Source organism: Mustela erminea, chromosome 4, assembly GCF_009829155.1.
Source record: "Mustela erminea isolate mMusErm1 chromosome 4, mMusErm1.Pri, whole genome shotgun sequence".
NCBI lineage: Eukaryota > Metazoa > Chordata > Mammalia > Carnivora > Mustelidae > Mustela > Mustela erminea.
Window position 1 is genome coordinate 5,260,212 of NC_045617.1, and position 25,576 is coordinate 5,285,787.

The 25,576-nt window shown below is 50.1% G+C and overlaps 1 protein-coding gene and 1 long non-coding RNA gene across 4 annotated transcripts in view; one reads left to right on the forward strand and one right to left on the reverse strand.

Moving 5' to 3' along the window:
• The window catches only part of PACRG (parkin coregulated), a 512,994-nt gene that overhangs the window by 9,992 nt on the left and 477,426 nt on the right, over positions 1-25,576 (reverse strand). Inside the window, exon 4 of one of the 3 annotated variants that reach the window (XM_032337979.1) lies at positions 12,618-13,490. The exons of 1 other annotated variant lie outside the window; for it this stretch is intronic. In XM_032337979.1, the coding sequence (XP_032193870.1) occupies positions 13,330-13,490 (161 nt within the window). In that variant the 3' untranslated portion in view covers positions 12,618-13,329. Of the gene's footprint in view, positions 1-12,617; positions 13,491-25,576 lie in introns of those variants that run through there. One more of the 3 variants, XM_032337974.1, reaches the window with a different exon arrangement.
• LOC116587476 lies at positions 232-4,442 on the forward strand. Its single transcript, XR_004284462.1, has 3 exons — positions 232-585; positions 746-875; positions 4,250-4,442. It is a non-coding gene; the product is annotated as an uncharacterized LOC116587476 (long non-coding RNA).

Consider the following 25,576-nt stretch of genomic DNA (forward strand, 5'->3'; position numbering starts at 1 on the left):
TATTTATTTTTGACAAATGTATACGATTGTTTAACCCAAATCTCTTATCAAGAAACAGACCAGTCCCAACACTGGGAGCTTCCATGTGTCACTTCCCAGTCAGTCCTGGCACACCCAGAGGTAACCACCTTCTCCCCCATGAGTAATTTTGGCTGTTCCGGAACTTCATGTGAAGGGAATGGACAGCACGTTCTCTCCTGGTGAGTCTAGTTTGGGTTGCGTCCCTGATGCTGCTGGTGTCGGTAGGTCATTGTGTTTATTTCCCGAGCTGTAGGCATTATAGGAACATACTCCCATTTATTTATGGGAGTTCTCCTACTGATGGACACTTGGGCTCTTTCCAGTTCTTTGCTATTATAAATAAAGCTCTATGGACATTCTTGTACAAGTAACTTTGTGTACAAATGTTTTCATTTCTCTTGGGTAAATATCAAGGAGTGAAAATCGTGGGTCAGAGCTGAAGTGGTTATGACATTTATTCTCTCATCAACAACGTATGGTGGTTGTGGTCTTCATCAGTCATTCTGGTGGGTGTGTTGTGGTGCTTCGGTGCGGTTCAAGTCTGGATTTCCCCAGCGATCTATGGTGAGAACTTCTTTTTACGCGCTTATTGGCTATTGGTGTATATCCTTCTGCGACTTCTTAAAATTAATTTTCCCCTTTTCCTTAATAAGCACTATAGCTATTGTTGAACTTATTCAGATGGGCATTCAACACACAAATCAAATTTCTTGCCCACCTTTAGTGAAGAGTATCCAAGGCATGTGGACAGGAAGCGGTCTTTGAGAAGAAGCAAGGTCACGTGTGTTCCTACTGTTATTCCCAATTCCTGCCGTCCGGGGGTCTGCTGAGTTCGCCATCGGCAGGTGCTGGAGGTCAGTAGACGGGTGCTGTCGACCGGACTCTGTGGGTGGTGTACTCGGAGAGCATCCTGCTGCCTCGGGAGGGGCAAGGTTCAACGGGGCTAGAGGGCCGGAAAGACCGAGGCCTGTCCCCTAAGGAGTTCACCTTCTGGGGCTTGGAGAGGGTGGGAGAGAAGGACAGAGCTGGTCGCTGAGGAGAAGGAAGGACACTTCCGGGACTGGCCCCTTGGTGTTGGAGAATCATGGCGCCAAAGAGTTTTCTTCAAGAATGAATCCAATTCTCCAAATGGGGAGTGACATCTGTGACCCTTCCTGGAGGAGGTTCCCTCGCGCCAGCTCAGACAGTTTACGAGAGAACGCGCAGAGCCACCAGGGAGCCGCAGGGAGCTTGTGCCCCTGCCCAGCACAGCGTGGCCACCTGGCCCTGCTGGGTCTCTGCTCCCCACCCAGTTGGACGCGGTGACCCACGTGGTCACCCCTCATCTGTCCTTCTACAGGGGCTCCCCCAACACGGACCCCCTTCATTTACAGGGACTTGTTTCGCAGTGGGAGGATTTTCCCGCTCTGCTTCTGTGGCCTTAGAAGCTGCCCGGGAGTTTCGCTGGAAGAACTCCGAATGGGCCACAGACGAGGCAGAAGAGAGAAGGAAACCACTGGGGTGGGGGGGGGGGGATGGGGCAGGTTGGATGAGCGGGGAGGGGCGGGACGGGTCGCACAGCCCTCCGCGGTCTGCTCCTGCGTGGGAGTTACGTGCTCCTGGAAGGGTCGTGGGAGAGTGACGCGGAGGACCCTCCACCTGCAGGAGAGCCCACGGTGCCCTAAGTACAGGTTTAAAACGAGTCTGGTGAAAAACAGAGACCAGCAGATGAGCAGCTTACAAACACGAGTTTATGATCCAGAGACCTCTAGCCCCTGTCTTCCACGGTGGAGACCCATGTGATAAAAATACGCTCCCCTTCCCAAGTGTTCTCATTTGGGACCGGATCCAATTGTCCTTATTCCTTTAGAACAAGGTGCCGCCATGTCACCTCACCTGAACTTGAAACTGCCCGCGAGAGCGGCAGTCCCAGCCCTTCAAGATTTGCGAGAGAGAAGCTGGACGGCTCAGGGATGGTAACGAGGGTGGACGGCCGCAAGGTGGGCCAGGCCCAGCATGGGGCCCTGCCCCGAGGGCCCCCCCAACAGGACGGCCCGGCCCCTTGGGTCTACCCACGCCAGCCAGAAAGGATTAGGGGGGCGCGGAGAAGAAAGGCCAGTGGGTAAGAAAGCGCAGCTCAAGCAAGCACAAAGCAGCTTCTTGGCGTGCCCGCCATGGCCAGGGCTCCCTCTGGCAGTGAGGAGCTGTGAGAAAGTGCGTGGGGCCGGCCCCTTTCAGCCGCAGTGAAAGCAGCCACTGGCAGCTGTGGCCGGGAGCCTGGGAGGGCGACAGGCTGGCACAGGACGCCACGGCCTCTGCGCTCCCGGATGGCGCATTCCCAGGCCCCGCAGACAACCTTGGCCAAGACCCATTTCCTCCTGGAGAAAAGCTCTAGCACCGCAAAGAGGCAGGGGCTGCCACATTTTTTGGGGGGGGGCAGCTCCCTCCCCAGCAGGGTGGCCCAGATCGGAGCCACGCGGATGTTACTTGTTCTCTTCCGAAGGCTGTGCAGGCGCCGTGGTGAGCTGTGTGGGAGAAGCACACGGAGAAGTACAGGGAGTCCCTGGCCTCTGTGATCACGGATTGGAATCCCGGAGTCCAATGTCTGGGAGGAGCTTTGAGATGCAGACTTACCCCTGTCACCTCATTTCACAGAAGGGGAAACTGAGGCCCAGAGGATTTACACGTTTGGTGTCCAGGAGCTCTCAGTGGCTTGGTGGTTCCTGAAGCCCTGCTCAGGGTTGGCCCGTCGTGCCCCTTGGAAGGGGAAAGGCCGTGGGGTGGGAAACTGAAGGAGTCTCTGGGTCCGTGAGGGGCGCCGTCCTGGTCGGAACCCCACGAGGGAAGGCCTGGGCAGATCAGCACCTGGGACGGGGGAGGGGAGAAGGCTCCAGGAAGGGGTGCCGGATACCCCGAGCAGGGAGCGGGCGTCTGTGGAAGACGTCCGTCCCTCCTGTGGGCTTTGGCCGCTGGCTGACCTGCTCTTTCTCCTTTCCTGACCTCTGGAAGGGGTAGATGCCATCGTGCGGATTCACAGAATGTGAAGGTTATGAGAGACTTCTGGGTCTCCGTGGGCCTGTTTCCTGCCCACTGTAGGAACCCCTTTGGGACGGTCTCTGACGGTCCCTGGCCCTTCTTGAAGCTTCCAAGGAGAAGGGAAGTCTCTGGCTCCTTGGGCAGCTGGGTAGCTTTGAGTCAGGTTTTATTTTATTTTATTTTATTTTTTTAAAAAAGATTTTATTTATTTGACAGACAGAGATGACAAGTAGGCAGAGAGGCAGGCAGAGAGAGAGGGAAGCAGGCTCCCCGCTGAGCAGAGAGCCCGATGCGGGGCTCGATCCCAGAACCCTGGGATCATGACCCGGGCCGAAGGCAGAGGCTTTAACCCACTGAGCCACCCAGGCGCCCCTCGAGTCAGGTTTTAAACCATGTGTGGTGCTCACCCAAACCTCCAGCTCGTGGGTGGGAAGCCTGTCTTGCTCCCACACAGCCTCCCCCAGAGATACTCGAGGGGCCTATGGACTGGGGTGCTGGGAGCCCCACGGCACCGGGGCCCTCCCTGGGCATCCCTGTCTCCCGGCTGCGTGGCCTGGGACCAGCTCATCAGCAGCCCTGACGGCCCGTGTTCTCATCTCGGGGACAAAGCAGGCGCACTGTGTCACCAGTGGTGTCTGCGAATGTGCGGTGCCCAAGAACTCTCTGCCCCACACCGTCCTCCGGAGGCCCGAGTCCAGGCCACATATCCTGCTTCCTTCATGTTCCTGGCCTCGTGGATGCCTCTTCGGCCTCCGCAGACGGCGCGGTGCGGTGAGCCCCGACGGATGGAGAGATGCCTGCACCTGCCGATCAGAAGCCAAGGCCCACGGAGGCCCCGCCTGTGCCCTCCTTCCTCCCCACCTGGAGGTGCCCCGTCCACACCTGGAGGTGGCCCTGCCTGGCCAGCGGAGACGTCGGGCTGGGCCGCCCCGAGCATCTCCTCCTGAGTCTGGCGGGGGCACCGCGATCCAAGCTGTCCGCCCCCTCCTCTAGGCCAAGGACGAGCGACATTCACAGCGCCTGGGACAGAAGGAAGGAGGATTAATGGTGGAGCTCGGAAGGGAACATTACAACTTTCTTACGGAGCTTAAAATACACAAATTAAATCTCATCTGTGATTAAATCCAAGCTCCCTCTCACCCTGCTTTATGTCTGCGGTTCCTGGGAAATTAAAAAATGTTTGTCCAACGACTGACTATTGATCCGGTTTTAGGGCCCAGGAGGGACGGAAAGCCGCCCGAGAGAAGAGCTGGAGGCCGGGGAGGCCCAGAAGAAAGCCGGCGAGCCCGGGGGTCCTGAGGGCTGGGCCGCGGTTGCCAGCGAAAGCAGCCGCACATCTCTGTAGGCTGAGCCGAGCCGGGCTGGCATTTTCACGAATAAAATGCGGAGGAAACATTTTAACGCAATGGGGTCCGTGTTCACCGTGGTATTTTGTAGCGACACCCCAAACCGCCTCACAGTGTGACGCACAGAAGGAAAAACACAGGTCTGGAGCCTCGTGCGGGGTGTCCCCTCCGGGCGGTGAGGGAAGGCCACACCACGCGGGAAGTCGCACCTCATGGCACGAGCCCTGGCGGGTCCCGGGTTGTCTCTCTCTCGTGATCAGAAGGCCACGTGCTCTGAGGTGGCGTGTCTGGGCCGCCGAGGGAAGGTGGAGGCTCACAGCTGTGTCCCTTGGTCTGTATTCATGTCCGACGGGCAGCTGCAGGTCCCAGGTGTCTTCCGTTGAGAGATGACGTCTCAGGCACAGTTTTAAGCGGTTTCCCCGAGATACCTCATGTAACCCTTCCGACGCCTTCCCACATAGTCCTTCCTCCCACCGCCGCACGGGGAAACTGAGGCACGGAGGATTCTACTGGAAGACGGACATTGTCCGGCTGGTAGGTGGTGGAGCCGCCATTTAAAACGTGCCCTGACTGAGTCCCAACCCAATCCCAAGCCACCATTTATCACCCCCGCCTGCCCCACACCCCCTCGTTGGACTTAATTTTATGTTTCACACTGGAGTTAGACGGTTCCCTTTTCTAGCCAGTCCAGGAGGCCCAGGAAACCCCGGGGGTGGGGAGGGCCTTCTGGCGGCCCCTCTCGCTGCTGGAGAAGCAGAGGCCTCTCTGCGTTTCGTCGCTCGGTGGGTTATTCTGACGGGGGATTTCCAGAGAAAGGCTTTCTTCAGTCAGGACTCCGGCCTCTTGTGAGGCGCTGTGGTATTTGTTAGATACGTGGCCTTTACTGTTAGTGACGTTATTAGATAGTCAAGCAAGTCCAGAGAAACTCTGTTCCGTCCCAATACAGCCTTTTCATCAGTTTCCTCGTTTGGGTCATTTTTGTGGTGCTCTGACGGAAGGGAACGGCACCATACCAGAGGGCAGCTGACTCCCCTCAGCAAACAGAGATCCGCCAGATATATGAGATTTGGGGCAGAGATTGTCACACTTCAGGGATGTTTTGCTGTTGGGTTCCCTCTAAACGGAAAACATCCTTTTCGTCTGGAGAATTCCTAGAGGAGATGGAAAAAGCCCAATCCCATGACACATTCCCCCTCTCGAAGGGAGCCTACTGACGGGTTATTAAAAATTTACCTTTTTGTCAATAAAGTTCTTCAGAGGACATTTGCCCTGCTGCATTTTAATGTAATGTTCACGGCCCCAGATGCATGAGGGAGAAGACAAAAGGCCACTTAAAGCTCTGGTTCTGGAAGGTTCCCGCTTTGCATTTGGGGGAGTGGTTGGACGCACGTGGACGGTGGGAGCTGTGGGATGGCCTCTCCAGCCCCGAAGACAAACCCGAGGCGGTGGGGAGATGCCCACGTAGGCATGGGAATTTGGCAAGGGGGCGCGTAGTAAGTGAGCTGTTTCTAAAACCACTGCTCCAAACCCTCTGAACTGTGCCCAGTTCATTAGAAAGTTCCCTTTCTGTATTAATAGAAATAATTCAATTTTTTTAAGTTTCAAGTATAAAGATGACAACCACCTTGAATATTTGGAAATGGGAGAGTGAAGCCTGATACTTTAAGCCTTTCTTTTTTTCCTGGTAACTCTTGAAGCGAAGATGATGGGTTTTTACCATTGGCTTTTTATTGGTTGATTTAAACCATATTTTTCTAAGATACACCTATTCATTCTCTAGTCTGTGAACAATTTAGTTTATCTTCCTGATGAGGGACGTTGAAGCTTTCCTCCTATTCTTAAAGGCTTCGTTAAATTACTTTTCTCGAAGAGTCCTATGCTGAATGGAAAATTGCAAGAGTGGTCAGGCTTGAAATCAGGGTCTCTGGAGACTGGTGCCACACAGTCAATGACCTTGTGAGGATGTGTAGATGTGTAGACCGGCCTCCACAAGGGCTGGAACCAATGTTTGGGACAGAGACATTGGTTTGGAACTGTCATTCCCTAACTTCCCAGGACATCAGAAGCCCCTGGAGGACGTGCTCAGACGCAGAGGCTGGCCCTGCTCTGAAGTTCTGAATCAGCAGATCTGAGCAGGGGTCCCAAATGTGAACCCGTCCCAAGCTCCCAGGGACCCCGATTTGAGAACCACTGTGCTCGGATGTACTGTTAACTCCGGGTGTCAGTGTCTACTTCTGGTTAACCTCCCCGACAACACAGATTTAAACGGACACCTGAGTCCATTCGTGCTGAGTCCCCCACGGAAACATCCATTCGACTGTGGGTGTTTGGAAGGGACTTTGATGGTCCTCCCGACTCCAGCACGGTAGCATTCCTGGAGGAACCCGGCAGGAGGAACGGGAAGAGGCGGCGGTGAGCCCGCGATCCAGCACCACATGCCAAAGCCACGTTGATGTGGCCACGCACACGGAGGCCGTCTGTCCATCTTGGACGCCCCGCTGGCCCCGTGTTTCTGGCAGACTGGGAGGATATTTAAAACACGTTCCTCTGGTTTGGTTTAAACAGAATAATGAATGCCTGTCCCCATGACAGCAGATTCTTTTTAAATCTTCCAAGGTCTGAGCGTCTTCAATGACTCTTATGGTGGACTGGTAACTTTCCGTCCCGGGACCGCCCAAGGACGGTCGGTGTCCCCGTCTGTCAGTTGCAACGTGCGAGGAGGGGCCCAGGTCTCTCTGCCCGCTGGTCTGACAGTGGACCCTCTGGGCCATTTTGTAAGGGTCACCCATTCACCGATGGGGCAAATGTTCACTGAGTTCTGACAGCGCACCGGAGCCGCCTCACGGCAGGGGACACCGTCACACACACAACAAAGTCCCGGGGCTCACGCAGCCTGCGTTCGACAAACAAGCAAGGGAACGTGCCCCAGCGGGTCAGATGCTCAGCAGCGTTTTGAGGCAAGTGAAGCAAAACAAGGGGCAGAGAGTGGGAGGGAGCGGGCGGCGAGAAAGGCCTTTCTGGGGAAGTGACGCTGGCAGAGCCCAGGACGACGTCCGGAGCGAGGGGACGCAGTGGGCGGGGTGGGGGGTGACGGGAGCCGAGCTCTGAGGCCAGAATGTCCGGCCTGTTTGCGGGGCAGGGGTGAGGCCAGCAGAGCTGCGACAGGGAAGTGGGAGACCGGCGGCAGCGGGAGTTGGGGCGCGAGGTCGGGGAGCTCAGGCGCAGCCGGGGCCCCAAAGTGCAGGGAGCGAGAGTTGGAGTCACTCTCGGGGACGAGGGCGACGTCGCTGGACGGCCGGACACGTTGGCTGATCCGAGGGCATCCGGGTCTGAAGGGTCGCTGGCGTCCGCGCGTGGCGTCCCCACGGGGCCGAAGCGAGGGGCGAGGGGTGAGGAAGGAGCAGGGGTGAGGCGGTTCCCGCTGGCGGAGCCCGACGTGCGGCGCGGGAGGCGGCGGGACAAGGGTCCGGCTTCCCGTCTGGTTTCATCCTTTCGGCGTCCGAGCGGAATGTCGGGTGGGGATTCGGGAAGCGGGCGTTAAGTTTGGGAATCGGGGATGTATAGCGGTCATCTGACGTCTTGGCCTGGGAGAGGTGACCTAGGGCCCGGGTGGGGAAGGGGAGGGAGACTGAGGCCTGGCCACGGGCCCTGACGTGTTTGAGGTCAGGAGAGAAGAAGAATCCAGCGCCGGAGACGAGTAGAGGAGCGTGTGGGCGTCCACGGACCTCCCCAGGCTGGAGGCTCATCCTACAGCGGGGTTTGTCCTGGTCCCCCGGGGGCCCCGTCCCTAGGCGGGCGCACGGCGTGTCCTCTTCTTCTCTGACCCGAAGCGCTGCTTTCCTCAGGGCAAGAGCCGGGCTCACCTCCTCACGAAGGCGTTCTGGATGTGGGGTCCCACGGGGCACAGCTGGGGACAGGCACGTCTGGAAATGCCCTGAAATTATCCTCAAGGTCCCGCGTGCCACGTGCTCTCGTCCGAGTAGACCGTGTACAGTTTCCAGAAGATTCTTAAGGCAAAACGAGGGGACATTCCTCAGTACTTTCTAAAGAATCACGAAGCTGATGTGATGCGCGTTTAGACTTCTGGAACATGGGACGAGGACAGACCTCTCACCCAGCCCGAAACCTACAGCAATCTGGCAAAGTAAGGATGAATAAAGAATCCAAGTACCTTAAAAAATACTCCCGTTGGGGAGAGCAAACATCCTCCTCCTGAAACAGAGAAACTGCCGAGCACCATGGTAAGCGAGTGCCAGGAGAACCCGCGCAGCCTGCAGGAGGGCGCAAACCCGTCAGCCGGAGACCCGGGCGCGGCACCTGCGGGCGCAGGTCACAGAAGCGGTCCCTCCTCGGGAGATCGCGCGAAGCCACCTTCTGGCCTGGGCTGGGTCGCTCCTGCGTTCGCTTTAGTAGCTTTGTCAGCACTTGAGGGAAGGGGCAAAGGCTCTTAGGGTTTTTCAGAAACAGAGCCAATGTGGGTTTGGGATTTCACACTCACGCATTTAAGACCGCAAGAGAGACAGAGGCGACGCGAGATATTTTTACCATCAGAGTCAACCCCAACACAGATTTCCCTGCGGCATGCGCTCTTGAGTAAGTCCCATACCCTTGTATTATTATTATATTATTATTATTATTATTATTATTTTATTTTTATTATTTAGGACGCTTGTGGTTTCTTTTGTATTGAAACAGCATGACGACAAATGGTCACGGGGGCATGAGGTCGAGGTCCCATTTCGAAAAGGCCCTTCCCCCTGAGCTCAGCAGGGCTCTCAGGAGCCGAGCAAGGCCGTGCTGAGTCTCGGGCACGAGGACTGACCAGAACCGTACTGCATGGAAAGTACCGAGGTTTAGAAAACATGGTTGGCAGAGCTTGGGGAAGTCTTTCCTCCTGGGTCTCCGGGAGAGTGCCGTGTTCTGTGACGGCCCTGGAGGGGCACGTGGTGGGGAAGGTTGACCGCGAGGGGGACTTACTGCCTGCGTGGCTCCCGGGTGGCTCAGAGCACAACTCATCTGCTGACTGTGTCAGCGCCGAGATCCTCTGGGGCCCCGAACATCCAACCAGTGGACGTGAGTTGTCTTGTTGTGAACGGTAACTGGGTCATTTTCAGCTCAGATCTGGAAGTGTCCGATTTTGGATGAACTTTGGTTAATGGGGGCTTTCCTAGGAAAGGGATGTTTTTGTGGAGACAGTTGTTTAAAAAACATTTGAGATTTTTCTGCTGTCACTTAAAATCCTGAAAGTAGAATTTCTATTTCAAAAAATGTCCCGGGGAATATTTCCCAGGGTATATTAGCTTCCCAGCCTCTGCTTTCGAACAGCTGGTGTCGAACATCTCAAAATAGCCAAAAGAAGTACGCGATGCCCTGGGTATTGAAACAGACTTAACATGACTTCATTTTTGCTTCTCTAAATTACGGTGTTCCGAGATATCCCATAGCCTACCCTGAAACTTCTCTCGAGAGCTCATGTAAGTGAACCCAGAAGGACTTAAAGCTATCTTTGTTTAAGAAAGCTTCGGGTTTGAAATCCTATTCCCCAAGTATGCAACCATTTCGCAGAACTTTTGAACTCTGTATTTCTGCCTGACATTTTGCCTCTGTAGTAACGATGACCGGCTGGCGTCCCGTCCCGTGGTGGCCGGAGGGGAAGGCCACTCTTACGGGTGAGGGCGTAACTCCCGAGATGAATTCTGGGAGGGCGGGTGGCCTTGTGGAAGCTCTGATGTCTTTCTCACCAGGACCCATGTTTACCCAAGACCCGTGACTATGAGGCAGGCCGGAGACCATGCCCTCGCCGATGGGGACCTTGTCAGGCAGAGTGAGAACCGCCCCGCCCGGGGCATTACTCAGGGACTGAGCACCTACGACCAACCTCAGGCACTGGGCTGGCTGCTTTCCCAGGAAAATCCTCCTAGGATCCCGGAAGCCCATGGGGCACCCTGACGGGCTGACCACATGTGTCTGCATGTGATGCTTGTTACAAGCCTGCAAAGAAGACATTGCAAGGCCTGTTCTGGGATGAGGGATTTGAGTTTTAGAGCATTTCGAGAATTTGCCCAAGGTCACCAGGCCGTTTCTTGGTGGAAAGAGATTCACGCCCAGATCTGCCAGGTTCCCACTCCGGTGCTCTAACCACTGGGCCCTGCACCCATCGTTTGGCCCTGGCATCGACCCTGGGAAGCAGAGGCTATTAGGGGGATTAGTCAGTGACTCGCCCTGGGCTCTGCAGCTCCTGAGTACCAAGCTCAGAGTTCCCACCCGGATCTTGACTCTCACATTCAGGGCTTTACTGACTGCTTCCCTTAAACTAACTGTGACACTGGGCTGGCGTCTTCCTCCGGTAAAAATAACACAATCGCACACAAGCGACACAGGCAAACACCATTGCCTACTACACCAGTGCTTGACAGCTCCCACTTTTCATTGCCGCACGCCCTTAGGCATCTTTAAAAGGAAGTTTCAGTGCAAAGATGGAGCCCGTGAAAGAAGCCACTATTGCCTTTGAGTTAATCTGAAATTACCTGGGAGGAGCAGAAGACAAACCTAGGGTAGGATCTGAAAAGCAGGCCATTCCTATCTCCGTAGTGGTAAAATGACGTTTGAAGAATTCTCCAGAGAACGTGGTGCTATTTATGGAGTTATTTTGGTTTTCTGCAAGATTATCTCGTTATAACAAGGAACTCATCATTGCCTTGCAGGAAGTGCCATATTGTTTGAAGATTCTCCGAATATACATTGCTTTGCTAGGGGAAAAACTCATCATTATTCATAATGTTTCTCTTGGAAATAAAACGCCAAAAGTATAAGAAACTGCACTGGGCCCTTCCCATGGATCACTCTAGTCCTTACAACATTCCTATAGGTAGGAATAATTTCTACCTTACCACCGAGAGCACCTGACCCTCAGAGAGGCTGACTAACATGACCAAGGTACAGAGCTAGTAAGTTGAGAGCAGAAGAGGAACTGTGATGTTTTCGTTCCAAGCCAAAGCTGGGGCTCCTGGTCTGGCAGGGTGTCGGACACTCTCTGTTCCCTCTCCCAGGTAGCTTTCAAGAACATGATCCAGAGCAAGAAGCCAGGCCTGTTGCTGCCATAGGCCAGTCCTGCTTCCATCTCCTAACAAAACAAGGAAAGTAGGCACTTTCCAAAGGTGCCAACAAGTCACCATCTTTGTGAGTCTCACGGATGTGGGTGTCCCTTCAGATACGTCCGTGATGCCAGGACAAGCTCTAATGGGTGTAAGTGAACATTACCGTTTGGAGAAAAACCTGCCTTAACCTGTCGGTGTCTGCTTCTAACTACGCCTTTGCAAAATATACACCAAAGCCACTTTGTTTTACATAGTCATGCGTCTCTGTTTATCCTAAAAAATGCTTCCAGAATCTGGGTGGTGGGAGCTGCTGAGATGGGAGATTTCATATGCTGAGCCAGTCAACGAGGAAGATGAATAATGGACCAGTCTTCGAATTTAGTGTTTGCCTTGGGAAACTTGAGTCTTAAATAATTAGTGACAGTAATCTCGAGGCCATTGCTTCGTGCATGGTGGAGCACGTCCCGTGTCTTCACTTTTGTGCAGAAACTGCACTTTGCTACAGAATGAGAGACTTCAGGCTACGCATTTCTGGGCAGTTGCAGCATTTCTCAGGTGTGCAAGTCAGTGTTCCGTCTTTATGAAGTTTTCTGGGCTGAGTTTCAAACGCCCCGAGCTCAGCACCCAGCTGAGCCTAAAAAGCCAAATGGTGGGGGGTTGATTACCTTACGGTTGGGGTTCTCTTTGGGCACCTTTTTTTTTCTTTCTCAGTTAAATGAAAAAGTACATGTTCTTTGTTTGTTTGTTTGGTTGGTTACAGTAAAATTCCAAAACACTGCCTTTAGACCTACAGAGGAGAACCCGTCCACCTTGTGAGTGGAAGCAAAGGCAAAGAGAATTGCCAAACAATTGTTGAGATGCATGTAAGTCATTCTCGAAAATGATCAAAAGCCCCAGGCAAACGGCCGGGTGACATCTTGTCAGCCATTCACGCTGGATTTTTTTTTTTTTTAGAGCTAGTGAGTTTATACCCACTCTTTTTTTTTTTTTTTTAAGATTTTATTTATTTGACAGAGATCACAAGTAGGCAGAGAGGCAGGCAGAGAGAGAGGAGGAAGTAGGCTCCCCGCTGAGCAGAGAGCCTGAGGCGGGGCTTGATCCCAGGAGCCTGGGATCATGACCTGAGCCGAAGGCAGAGGCTTTAACCCACTGAGCCACGCAGGCGCCCTGCACGCTGGCATTTTTATGGCGTTTGCTGTGTTGCATTTTACACCCCCAACCCTCCAGTCTCCCCCAGACATGCACCGGAAAGCCCCCAACAAGCCCAGACGACTAGTGGGCTAGGAGCATTCATTACGTTGGTAGCTGAGCCCCATAAGGGGCCACAACCCTGTCCTTCTGCAACTGGAATGGAGAGTCAACGGTTTTATTGAACGTCCAAGCGTGGAGCTCTGCCCAGCTGCCGGAGAGGGGCCACAGAACCCGGGTTTCTCCTCCATGACAAACACCTATTAAGCTGTCAGCATAAACTCTTCCCTTACAACCTCTGACATCACCCTCGGGGCAGGCAGACACAGAACAGCAATTGCTGAATTGCACATGAAAATCATAGTTTTATTGTCTATACAACTGAAGGTTTCGCTCGGACTCCTGCTTCTGTCCGAGCCGTATAAAGAAGCAATTCTTCTCGGAGAACAAATAAGCACAGTACACTATTGTAATCTAAGAAACAGGCACTATTTATGCATTGGAAAGCCTTGCTCTCAGTAGGGCTAGCGGTCCAATGGTCCAGAAGCCACTATTTTAGCAGCTGGAGAAGAGAAAGCTGTAGAGTCACCAGGAATGAGAGGCCGAAAGCAGTGGAGAGGGCTGCGGGCGCGGGCCGGGAGGGGCCGGGAGGGGCCCGCCCGCTAGTTGAGCACGCACGACTCGTAGGTGGGGACCATGTACTTGATGTTGATGAAGGCGTCCTCCCCGCCGTAGCGCTCGAAGGCCTCCAGCGTCTCCTGGATCAGGTCGCCGATGTTCTCCCGCTTCTGCTGGCTGTAGTCGATGCCGTCTCCGGAGTTCACTGGTTCAAACACACAAAGAGCCCCGTTACTGCGCCATTTTCTCCAGGACACCCTACACACCCGTCTAGGCATTTTCTCCAAACGCTTGTGAGGGGATGCAAGCACGTCACATTTTCTAGGTGGTCCCGGGGAGTTCTAGGAGTGGAAACAGCAGCTCTGCGAGCATGCAAAGCCCCAGACTGCGGCCGACACAAAGTCCTCTGAACTAAGGGAACAGCAGACTAACCCCAAGTGGGGTGATCACAGGCACACGACCAACCACAGATCTCAGGACTGACTGTGACGAAGAGTGTTCTCTTGGACCCTGAGTTCTTCAAAGTCCCAGAAATGAACACTCTCTTCAGGTTAGGGGTTTGAACGGATACGCTTGGGAAGGAGAGGCTGAGCCCGCCCCCACGTCTTTGGTGCTGTGGCATCTGTCTCTCTTCCAAGCGCGCAGTCATCTGCAGTGATTTCCATCACCCAGATGTGGGGGCTGGGGGGGCGGCTAGGAGGAAACTGCTTTTCCTGCTGGAGCTATCCGACGGTTTCCCAGGGACCAGCCAAGGCTGGGCCTTGCAGAACCTTGAAGGGCCCTCTGCAGCTCCCTGCCAGCTTCTACACGGGAAGGGGTTCCCGGGATGGGCCTTCACTGGCCTTGGGAGCCTGGGTAGGCAAACTCCATCTCAAACCATTTGGAGGAGAAGTACCTGATTGCACCCAACCTGTACGATGTCTGCAGGAATTACCCAGGGGTGAAGGGGTCTAACTAGAATGGAGACCCTTGGCTTCCATCCAGAGGGTAGAGATCCCGCGAGGGTTCCCCCAATAGCTCTCTCTGACACACACGTCATGATGCGCTTCGCACACGTTTCTAGGGCTTCCACCGCCCTGTGCTCCCAGGAAGCAGGGCATGGTCACGCCGCTGCTCAGTTGCTGACGTCACCCCCTCTTATCTCTGCTGAAGTGACCGGCTGCGGACCCGCTTGGGCCGGAGTTGCAGACAAAAGTCCTCATTCTATCCACATCTCAAGTATGGCTCCAATATGTTGATTTTGCTTGAATGAGAAAATTATAGAGGGAAAAATGGTTTTTCAAACTTTTCTCCTCAGTTATTTTGGACATGTACGAAAGGACCGAGCAATGGTTTAGACCAGTATTAAAAGGAACAAGTGCAACCCCATACAGCAGAGATAAGCAGCTCTTTTGCTTGATTTTTCCAGAAACCCATTAGAGAAATATCACTGTCTTCTATAGCATAAGGAAAAGGAATCGCTTTCCTGGTTAGTTTCTTTCAGTGGGGGTGAAGGCAGGCAGAAATATTACTGATTTTCCAAGTGAGATTATGAGTCATAAAGCTATGGTATATATCAATTTTTCATAACAAATAGCCTTATAATGCAAAGCCATTGTCATTAGGTAGGGTTTTCTTTTCTTTCCTCTTTCTTTCTTTTTTTTTTTTTTTTAGAGAGAGTGAGAGCGCAGGCGCATAAGAGTGTGAAGCGGGGGCAGGGACAGAGGAAGATGGAGAAAGAGAATCTTAAGCAAATACCATGCCCAGCACAGAGCCTGATGCAGGGCTCAATCTTATGACCCCGAGATCATGACCTGAGCCAAAGCCAAGAGTCGGCCAGTTAGACAACCGAGCCACCCAGGTGCCTCAGTTAGACGGGCTCCCCTTGCTCACGATGCAAGCACTTCTGTGATCACACGGAAAGCTCAATTTAAGTGAGTTTGATGTACAGAGTAGTTGATCATCCTAAAGAACTAAATATGAGTTACTGTAGAATAAGCAAGAGATAAGATGTTTGAAGAAAGATTTTTACCTTATTGTTTTTGAGCAAAAGATAAACTTTTTAGAAAACAAAAATGTAGACAAACGCACAGAGTAACAGGCTTATTTTTTCCTCTAGATCCACATGGCGGTGGGAGGAGAGAGTCCTTGCAGTCAGAAGTGCCCACTAGGGAGGACAGCGTGATATTAATCTATTTGGGGGAACTTTCCAAAAAGAGAAAGTCTTTAGGTTGAATTAAGAGAGAAGGACGCGTGCGCGCGGGTGTGTGTGTGTGTGTGTTGGAGGGGGTCATTGATATTTGTTACAGGTGTCAAGAAAAGATCTTAAGAAAGAAAGTCCAAAAGAAGGCAGGGCAAGAGAGTCAGAAAAAGGGGCAGGAGGGACAGAGACAGATCACGTGTGGCAAGTGCGATGGATATCATAGAAGGTATCTGTTGGGAACAGCTTCTGCTTCCCAAGATTCCAATTGGAATGGGCAAGCGTATCCAGCAGGGATCTTTGACTGATCTTTCTGTGCCTCTTTTTCCAGGATGGCATTCCTGATAGACTTCTCCTGGTCATGAAAGACGTGGACTTAGAGGGAAGGTTGCATGAGCTTTGCTTGCACGGGACAGCCAAGCCCATAGCGCAAATATCTAGAGGGCACATGGCAAATGTCATCGGTGATGGTGCTGAGTGGTGACAGCCTCGATCTCATTCCTTATGCAAAGATACGTAAATCAATCACTAATAAATGGCATCTTTTGTTGGCATATTAGTCAAAAGGTCAAGAACTGAATAGATCACGGGACACATATTTTCCTGGTGGAGGCAGAGGGGCTGGAAAGTCTGCACACAATGGAAAGCTTAACACACCCTGTTTTTCCCACTGACTTCCAGAAGGCTACAGTGACAAGCAACACTTTATTTCAATAATAACCTATTCTTGCTTTTTAAAAAATATTTAACTGTAGGAGTAAGTAAACTATGTAGCTTTTTTGTTTCTCAACAGCGTATAAACCCAATGATAAAAGAGAACAGAACAGAACAGAACAGAAGTTGCTTATTCAAAAAGTGAGTTGGAGTTGGCATATTTTGTGGTTGGCAGAACGTATATCACTGGGGCAGAAAAAAAGACCAAAAAGGAACACATCCCTTATTTGGCATGCTTTAGCGATGACAGGGCACAATTTAGCCTCAAACCATGTTGAGAGGCAGGTGAGCAATGTGCTCTCCCTTCCCAAGCAGTTATATTGCCATTTCTTTGAGAATCGGAGCTGGAGCTCACCATTTCCAACACCCGCGATGCGGTCGGAAGGTTCACTTGTAAGAATAGGGCACTTAAAAAAAAATCCAGATGGTTATTTACAATCGTCGGTTCTGATTAGAAAGATGACATTTCAATTTAGGAAGCTAGGAATCTGTTTTATGTCCAGCAGCTGGAAAGATACATCGATGGTGGAAAAGATATGTTTTATTTATAACCAAACAAATAGCGACTGTAAGAGAGGTTTAAGCCAGAATGCTTTTCTAGAGGGGTAATAGGCAAGCAGAGCAGAGCAAGGGGTGTAGTAATCTTCTTGGAGATTCTTCATGCAGGAGGTGTACAGGTAATGGTTGAAAGTGGTGCCTGTTTAGTACCCTCGTAAATGCATTTGTTATTCTGCATGCTGAAACGGTCGATGGTGTAGGCAATCGGTTTTTATCCCATGCATACTTTCTTCCTATATACCCCTCTTTAAACCGCCCTGATCCAGATGCTTCCTCTTCTAGGCGCCATATTGGTCAGAGCCGGGATGTCTGGATCCCAGCCTTGCTTCTGGCACCAGCCTGCTCCTGGCGATGAACTCAGCGGCTCTGAGACGTGACTATGAATCACACCTCGCCACCAAGGGCCACCTCAAAGGGATGCTACATGAGACACATCTGCATTTCACACAAATATCTGTGTGTAGTGGACACGGGCCAGCAACAGATACATATCACGTAGAATTTGGGTGAGATATTCTCTTAGCACTTTCGCGATTTCTAAACCATGTAGAAGCTGCATTCTTTTCCTTCAGTTAATCTGATTACAGGAAGGAGGGGAAAAGGCAGGAGAAGCAAAGCCAGAAAAAAGGGGACACTTTCAGCGGCCAGAGCAAGGGCTTCCCACGTCAGCGCTGCAGTTGGTGGTGACAGAATTTTTTGGTCCCACTGTGGGTGCCTTTGGCCCCGGCCCTCCCGGGAGCTGTTACGATGTGAGGCCCTCTGCAGACCAGGCACTCTGTTGGGCACCGCTGAGTAATGAGATCCAGGAAAATCAGGGCTTATCACCTTCCTGGGGAACCTCTGACTGAGCGCCGCCTTGTAGAATGCTCTGATCACACCCACCCACCATGGAAGGCCATACAGGATCACGCGCCCTCGCCTCAAGGACCCTCAGGGCCGCGGGCATCCCCCTCGCTGCTTGGCTTATCTTGGTGACCTGTGTCCCGAGAGCACCCTTATCTGTGTGTTTCCAGCAGGTGCCCCAGACTTCTATCTCAGACGCGTGGACGGACACAGCGAGCAGTTACATTCACATTTGGATTTTTCTGACTTGAACGCTTTTCGGTAAATACTCTTTAAGTGTTAAATGTGTAGATACTCTCATGGGAACGGTACTACACAAAGGTGTTATTTGGAAGGGAAAGCACTATTTAAGGCATCGGAAATATAAAACTTGTAACTGCCTACCTGGGGTGGCTTAGTCCACGTGCCTGAACTATTATGTGAACCAACAGATGAAATCATTTTTAAACTCAGCCTGTACTTTCTGGGTGTGACTAAGAAGATGGACAGGCCCAATTTCCAGGAGGGAAATGCTTCTGTGGGTTTGGGGGATGTCCTGGCTGGAGTGGTCCTTGCTCCCCGGAGGGCTGGGCGGGACCCCCCACCCCTGTGGGAAAGACCTAAGTGCTTTTATTTTATTTATTTTTTTTTTTTAAAGATTTTATTTATTCATTTGACACAGAGAGATCACAAGTAGGCAGAGAGGCAGGCAGAGAGAGAGAGAGGAGGAAGCAGGCTCCCCGCCGAGCAGAGAACCCGATGCGGGACTCGATCCCAGGACCCTGAGATCATGATCTGAGCCGAAGGCAGCGGCTTAACCCACTGAGCCACCCAGGCGCCCGACCTAAGTGCTTTTAAAAGCCAATGAACCACAGCCTCGGAGAAAAAATACCGGCTTGGGAAACTTGGTTACAAAGCACCTGCATGGGTCTAGAAACGATGAGGGGGTTCAAATGCTGTCCAGGCTCTGGTCACTTGATGCTCACTACTGACTTTAAAAGCTGCGACTTTATGATGTTAGCTCCCCATGCTCGGCAACCACAGTGGCTCATGTCGGCTCCCCCGTGTACAACAGAACCTTGAACAACCGGGGAAATAGCCCATTTCTCAGATGAAAAGACGGTTCACCCGACAGAGCCTCATTCACAGCACCTGTGGGAGCACCAGACAGTGAGCCAGGCAGACAGCATGCTCACAGTGTACCTCGGGCGAAACTGCAGCCATAAAACCAGGGCTTTGAAAGGAATTGCTCCTGACCCATCATGGTTTGGCTGTACCCTCTTTTGGCCTCCCGTGGTTTCTCTGGCCATTCGTGTGTGGGGTCTCACGCATTGTGAAGTCTGGTCACTTTGCAGACACGGTATTTGAACGTGTATCCAGACCAAGTCCAGCCCGAAGCGGTTCTCAGTATGAGAGCATCCTTTGATGTAAAATGACTTACAGACAGCACATTTGTTGCACCGTTTCCCCAGGTGAAGTGGTTGGCGAGCTTGAGCGGGTAGCAAGGACTCTGGTCCTGTGGTATGTGACCCAATGGGGATGGCTGACATCCCCAAAGCAAGAGAGTGAAATTTAAAAAAAAAAAAAAGAGTGCTACCAGAAGAAACCAAAGCGTTTCTTTCTGGACTAGAAAATGCACTTTTTGGTTTCTTAATGCTGTGCTAAAATATTTCAAGGGCTCTAAAGACCTGCAGTGAGTTCTACTTGTCAGAACCTGTAACTTCTGACGGCCTCGGTCAGAGCTAAAGCTGCATTCCTTCCGGGCTGCGTGTCAGTGATGTCATCCCTGTGGAGAAAGAAAGTGAGCCCTTGGGGCCTGGGTTCAGGTCTTGGCAGGGATGTGCAGGTGGGACCTACCGCAAATATTATTATTATTATTATTATTATTATTATTACAAGATCCTTCTTGATCACAGATTTTCTGTTGGATGATTCTGAACAAATTTTTCCTTTGGGTGTCATGGATTTAGCAGTTACAAGCTTGAGATGACCAAGCAGGGAGTCCCTGGGCGCACTTAACTGGTGTTTAAGCAGATGTCAGCTTCGGTAGAATAAAACTAACATTTTCCGAAAGATAACTCTTATCATTAAAAAAGAGAAGTCATTGAAATTATATCTCATAATATTGATGAAATGGTCTTTCTAAAGCATTGTGAATTTTTTCTTTTTAATTTAAGAAAGGAGGAAAAGAAACAGAAGATATGTTTTACTTTTTAAGAAATGTTTACTTTCAAGACCCAGCTTCAATCGTCAATATTTGTTTTTCCAGAAATATCCCTTTATTTGGGGTTAGCTTGGACCCAACTGACTCTAGAGAAATTGTTCCTTGTTTTGGAAAGGAAAGGGTTTTCTCCCGTTAAGGTTGGAAAAGTAGAGTGGAAACAATCGTGAATTCCAGTCTGGTCCTTTTTGGAGGGGAGGCAATAGAGGAGAAAGGGAAGAGGGACCGGAAGTCCTGGAACACGACTCATTTTTCTACACTGAGAGGAGGACACTTTGGGGGAGATGTTTTGAGGGTTATCTGCTTTTAGAATCCTCAGCCAATGCTTCTTTTGTTTTCTTTCTTAGCTTTGCTGTGGTACTTGGAGGGGACTGATCTTTTTATTCCTTCACCCCGTTCAGAATTCCAGGTGTTTCCCCCTTTTGGCTTAAGCTTAGTCACCATTTCCTTGTTGACTTTTTATCTTCTTAGAAAGTAACGGTTTTCAACATACCCCGAAGTATGACTGTACAATGGATATTTCCAAAGTCTTCGTTCATGGGGGGTGTGAATGAAAGTTGCAATGCTGTTGCAACCAATAACTTATAATAACCATAGCATTTGGCATGCTGGAGATGCCCAAGGGCTTAAATACTTCAAATCTTCTCAGATCTTGTTGACAGTAATGAAATTCACAAGATTTCTTTCCTCTGAAGATAAAAGCTTTGAAGCAAGACCTCGATTCCCAGCTGGATGTCTCTCTCTCTTCCTCTCTTTTTGACACAGGGGCTGGGTGACTAAAGCAAGAGTCTACTAAGCCAACACGGTTTCAAAAGCTCAAGGAAGGGTTTTCATCTTCTGAATGGGGCCACCGATCACTTGTGAAATTGAAGATATCATGGATCTTGGCCCAATTGTCTATTAAATATTAAAATTCCCCTTCAGAGAGACAATGAAAGTTTCTAAACAATTACCATCCGCTAACTGCAAATTAGATTTATTTCTCTATAAATATTAACAATGATGACATTAGAATGTACTGGCATAGTAAAAATAACATTGGATGTCAAGGCAAATGACTTGTAATACAGCTTTTCAACAACTTAGTAGCTTCAGTGTTCAATAACTTACTAGATGTCTCAGTATGGACAAGTTGCTTAATTCCTCTGAATCTCAGTTCCCTCCCCTGTACAAAGAAGGGACTGAACTTCGGGTGATCTCTGGTTGCTACCATCCTAACATTATGTTTTGTAAGATCACAATATAACTTTGGAACATGCTTTTTGGAAATGGTGGTTCTTCAAGAGATGCATTGTATTTCAACTGAAAAGTTGATAAAGCAAATGTATAATTCTACAAAGTAAGTCGCAAATCTCCAAGCATCAAACTCAGCTTTCAGATCAAATTCTAAGAAAACCTGAAAGGCCTAATGGTTTCTATAATTTGGAAGCAAAAGCACTCTTTCAGGCAAAAAGAAATAAAACACTGTCAAAAAGTCAAATTACTTGTTGACACGCTGTGAAAAGTTATTCCACTCGCTATTTCAATAAGTCCATATAGATTCCGACTTCTTACAATAAAGAACAAATGTGGATTTTTAACGTATTCAATTGATAGTGATCTGGTCAAGGTTACAAAAAAGCAAGTTAGGTCCATCTCTGAATAATGACCATTTTTATCTGGAAGTTATACTGAAAAAAGTAGGGGGGTTGACCAATTTATCTCTCTACAGGATAATTGTAACAATAGGTTCAGTGGCCATTGAATTTAACTGGATTCAAGCTTTTGAAGTGAAAGCGCATCTCTCTTCTTGTTGGCCCACAGCATTTAATGAGCGGACTGCGTCTAAAAGGGGCAGAGAGTTCTCTGTCCAGTTCTGTCCTGAATCTGTTTCTCGTTGGCCTATCTCGCGGTGGCGTCGTAATAACAGCAAAGCGAACGTAGCATCACTTAAAGCAAAGACTAGCCCCGTGAGCTGGCTACTGTTGCTGGCATCCCTCCCTAGGCAAGCAAACTCCGCTTAGGGAAGTGAAATAGGTCAACAGAGCAACGGAAACCGTGGGTGATCGAGAAATCGCGGCAGGTGTCCCTGAAACGCAACAAGAAGGGGGATAGAAGATCCAGAAAGAGAGACGTCAGCAGCCTCTGTCAACACAGGGAAGGCACAAGGCAGCAGAAACGCCACCTTTCTAGCTGTAGAAGAATTTCAAGCCCGTAGAGGAAGAATGCCATTGGAGGAGAGGGTCTAGGGGAATCAGTGCTGGGGCGGGGGGCAGGCACTGGACCTGTGCCATCCACACGTTCGTGCTTCACAGGGCGGCACCTGCTCATCTCAGCCTCCTTTTCACGACACGGACTGTTACGCTATCTTTACTTCATCATAAGTGCTTGAAATAATGGCATCCTTCACAGGGTGTGCAGAAAGACAACAATCAGGGCTGGTCGATTTGAAGGGCTTTTTTATTTTTTCAGTGCCATACAATACGTGAGTAATAGAGGGAAATTCTAGGATTAATTTCACATTCCATACCCCCATCTTTAGGAGCATTTGTGATTTACTGGTTTTCCCTGCTCTTTCAAAGTAAAGCATTTCTATAAAACCTTTTGTAAGCCAAAGTAGCATTTATCGAAGAAGCAATTACCTTTAATTTATATGGAAGAATTATCGAGTATTCCTGGACCCCCAAAATAACCTCTCTTAGGGCGTCTGGGTGGCTAAGTCAGTTAAACGTCTTTCTTCGGCTCAGGTCGTGATCCCAGGGTCCGGGGCTCCAGCCCCTCACTGGGCTCCCTGCTCAGCGGGGAGTCTGCTTCTTCCCTCCCTCTGCCTGCCCTTCACCCTGCTTGTGCGTGCTCTCTCTCTCTCTCTCTCTCTCTCTGTCAAATAAATAAATAAAATATTTTTAAAAGAAGGGAGAGAGGGAGTGAAGAGGTAAACAGGAGAAATCTTGTAGCTATCTTTCTATATCTTTAAAAGCAAAAAAAAGCGAACCCAAAGCCACAGAAGTTGGGGAAATTATGGAACAAAGTGCAAGGTCCCCATCGTCCGGAAGTGCTCCTTCAGTACACTGTTCCGTGGGACTCTGGAATAGTCCTTGATGGAATCCAGTGCTGTGTGGAGGTTCTCAAACGGGCCCACAAGGTGAGTGCTGCCTCCATTAGCCTCGCAAGCCCCAGTCTCAGCGCCGTCTTTGACCCCTCCCTTTGCCGTATTCAGCTGGTGACGTGCGGTGCACGGTGGGTCTGTGCCACGAACCCGGGCCACCCTGGGGCGCATCGAGTCCTCTAGTCCGCCCTCCTGTCTTCGTGGCCTCCCTTCCTTGCTTACTTAGCCTGCAGACTAACTTCCTAGCGGCCTTCTCTCCTGACCACAGGCAACATCTCTGCCCACATGGTGTTGTCCGTCAAATTCCAGTTCCCAATCATCGGAGCCCTCTGGACTCTGCTCTTCCTCATGAGGTCAGTCTCCTACTTTGCTCCTTCGCACCAAGACCTCCTGCTGCACGCAGACCTGATTTCTTCCTAACCCCAGAGTGAGCAATTTTCACTTCTGCCTTTGAATTCCCTGTAACAGTGTGCTCCCCTCTCCTTCTTGGTACGTCCGACCTTACCCTTTCTAAGGCTCGCTCTGACTGACTGCCTCTGTGAAGTTGACTCCAAGTCATCTTTCCTTCTTTTGAATTCCTAGGGCTATAGCCGGCAATCCATTCACGTTCCTTATTTCCATGTCACTCTGGAACCCCCTAGGAAGTGTTTGATGCTTGCTTAGTCTTCCTACGTTTTACCACCTCTTGAAGGACAGGATCACACTACTTACAGTGTAAACCTTGTTCATGGGCATCAAATGCAACCTGAACATTTGTAAAGGGAAGGTATGAATGAATAAATTACTACGTGGGTTTACCCAAGCCAGATTCAACATAAGCAAATTCCGTTCTAAATAAACTATATGCCAAGTGGAGTGCCAACAATTTGCCTAATGCTTATTCTTGTCCACTATGTACATGCTTGTGAGTTCCTAGCCATGAAAATAGCATTTATGTGAATTTGGACAAGTCTGAGCAAATGTGTTTAGGTGCATGGAGGGTGTCTGTAGTTAGGTAGCTTCATCTGTTTCCCAAAATCTTCCTGGGTCTAAAGTGGGGTTTACCTGGATCGCCCTCAAATTTGAGAAGATAAAACTTTTTTTCCAAAATGAAAAATCTGATTAGATTATTCCATTCACTTTATTAGCAACATTTGTTCCAAGATGAAGAAAATGCCAACTTTTTATAGTGTTTTCATTTAATATCTAAATTTTGTTTAATATAATTTCTTATATGTCCACACAGTAATTTCTAACCAGCCCCAGAGATAACCAAATACATGATTTTAATTGGAAAAGAAATATTGATTGCTGCTTTTAGGAGTGAGGCAAACCTATTGGAAATAATTTTACTACTTTTAGACTGATACTAAAAATTTTTTAAAGTGAGCCAAAATGACAGCTGTTATTATGGTTTTCCATTAGCAGGAAACATTAATGATACAACCCACTTTCAGCTCTAATTTTTTTTTTTTTTAAATTGAGGCACAAAAATGAAAAGAGAAATTTCAAACCTCTACCAAATGTTACCAGCAGACGCAGTAAACTATGGGGAGATACATTCTCCAAATTATCTTTGTTGGAACTTTCATCTATGTAATGAGTTTGGAACTCAACCTGTGCAGGACCAGGCTGGACATCGGCAGCATGACAAAGTTTGGTTAGAACGTTTTAGAGGAACCGCCTGCACAGTGGGCAGGGAGCCACGAAGTAAAAGGCCTCCATGGCCTTGATGTACTTTTTGTCCTACTGCAGAAAATAATTAAGGAGATCAGCTCACTAATGATGCTTACAGTGAAAACACACGTCGATCAGATGTTCTCCTGCTGATCTGGGGTTTATCTCGGCTTGCCTTCACTATCTCCTCCTTGGAAATTCTGAAATGAATTATTGGGCGCAAAATTCAAGTAGATTTCCAAGCCATTAGCTGGAAATTTTACAGAATGGGAACGTTTCTCATCAAATGAGCTCGACTAATGCAAAAATAATATATTAAATGAACAGATCGGAGCAGTCTCCGGGGCTGAGCAGACTGAGTGGCTGCTGCTAGCGACCGCGTGAAAACCGTCAAGCCTTTTACGGGTGTCTCGGTTTAAAATAACCTTGCAATATCCTCCAAAGCTCTAACTATCAACTTTTATCAACCTCTCCACTGGTGAGTGAAATGTGGCAAGAGACACCCACTTTGCCACCAAGCGTGCTGGCCGGGAACGTCATCTGAAAATACTGGCGCTTGCCTAACAAAATTCTTACAAATGTTTAAGGTTTTGCTCAAGTCCAATCAAAGTAGTTTTTAAAAATATATCTAAATTGTGTGTGGGGTGGGGGAATGAAGAAGATGTGGCCATTTAGTCTGGCGCGGCGGCGGCGGCGGCGGGTTTGTGTGAGACGTGAAACCAAAGCTTGCTGGAAACGCCGGTGGGCCAAATACGCTGACTTCTGGTACTTTCGAACGAGGAATGTGTATTTGCCTGAGTTACGCTTTTATCGATGGAAGATGCCTCAGCTTAGGGCACACAATCGCTTTCCTCCGAATCAGGATTTTAAGAGGAGGTGAGTCTAGACAGAAAGAACGGTCTCCCCGAGGGGTTGAGGCCGGCGGGCGGTGGAACAGGCCCAGGCTGTCTGCATCCTGGCTCCGGGGAACCTTCAACCTGGGGCTCCATCTCCGATCGAAGCCGCTGTAATACTCGCCCGGGAGGGCCGGAGCGTGGAGAAAATGAGAGGCTCTGC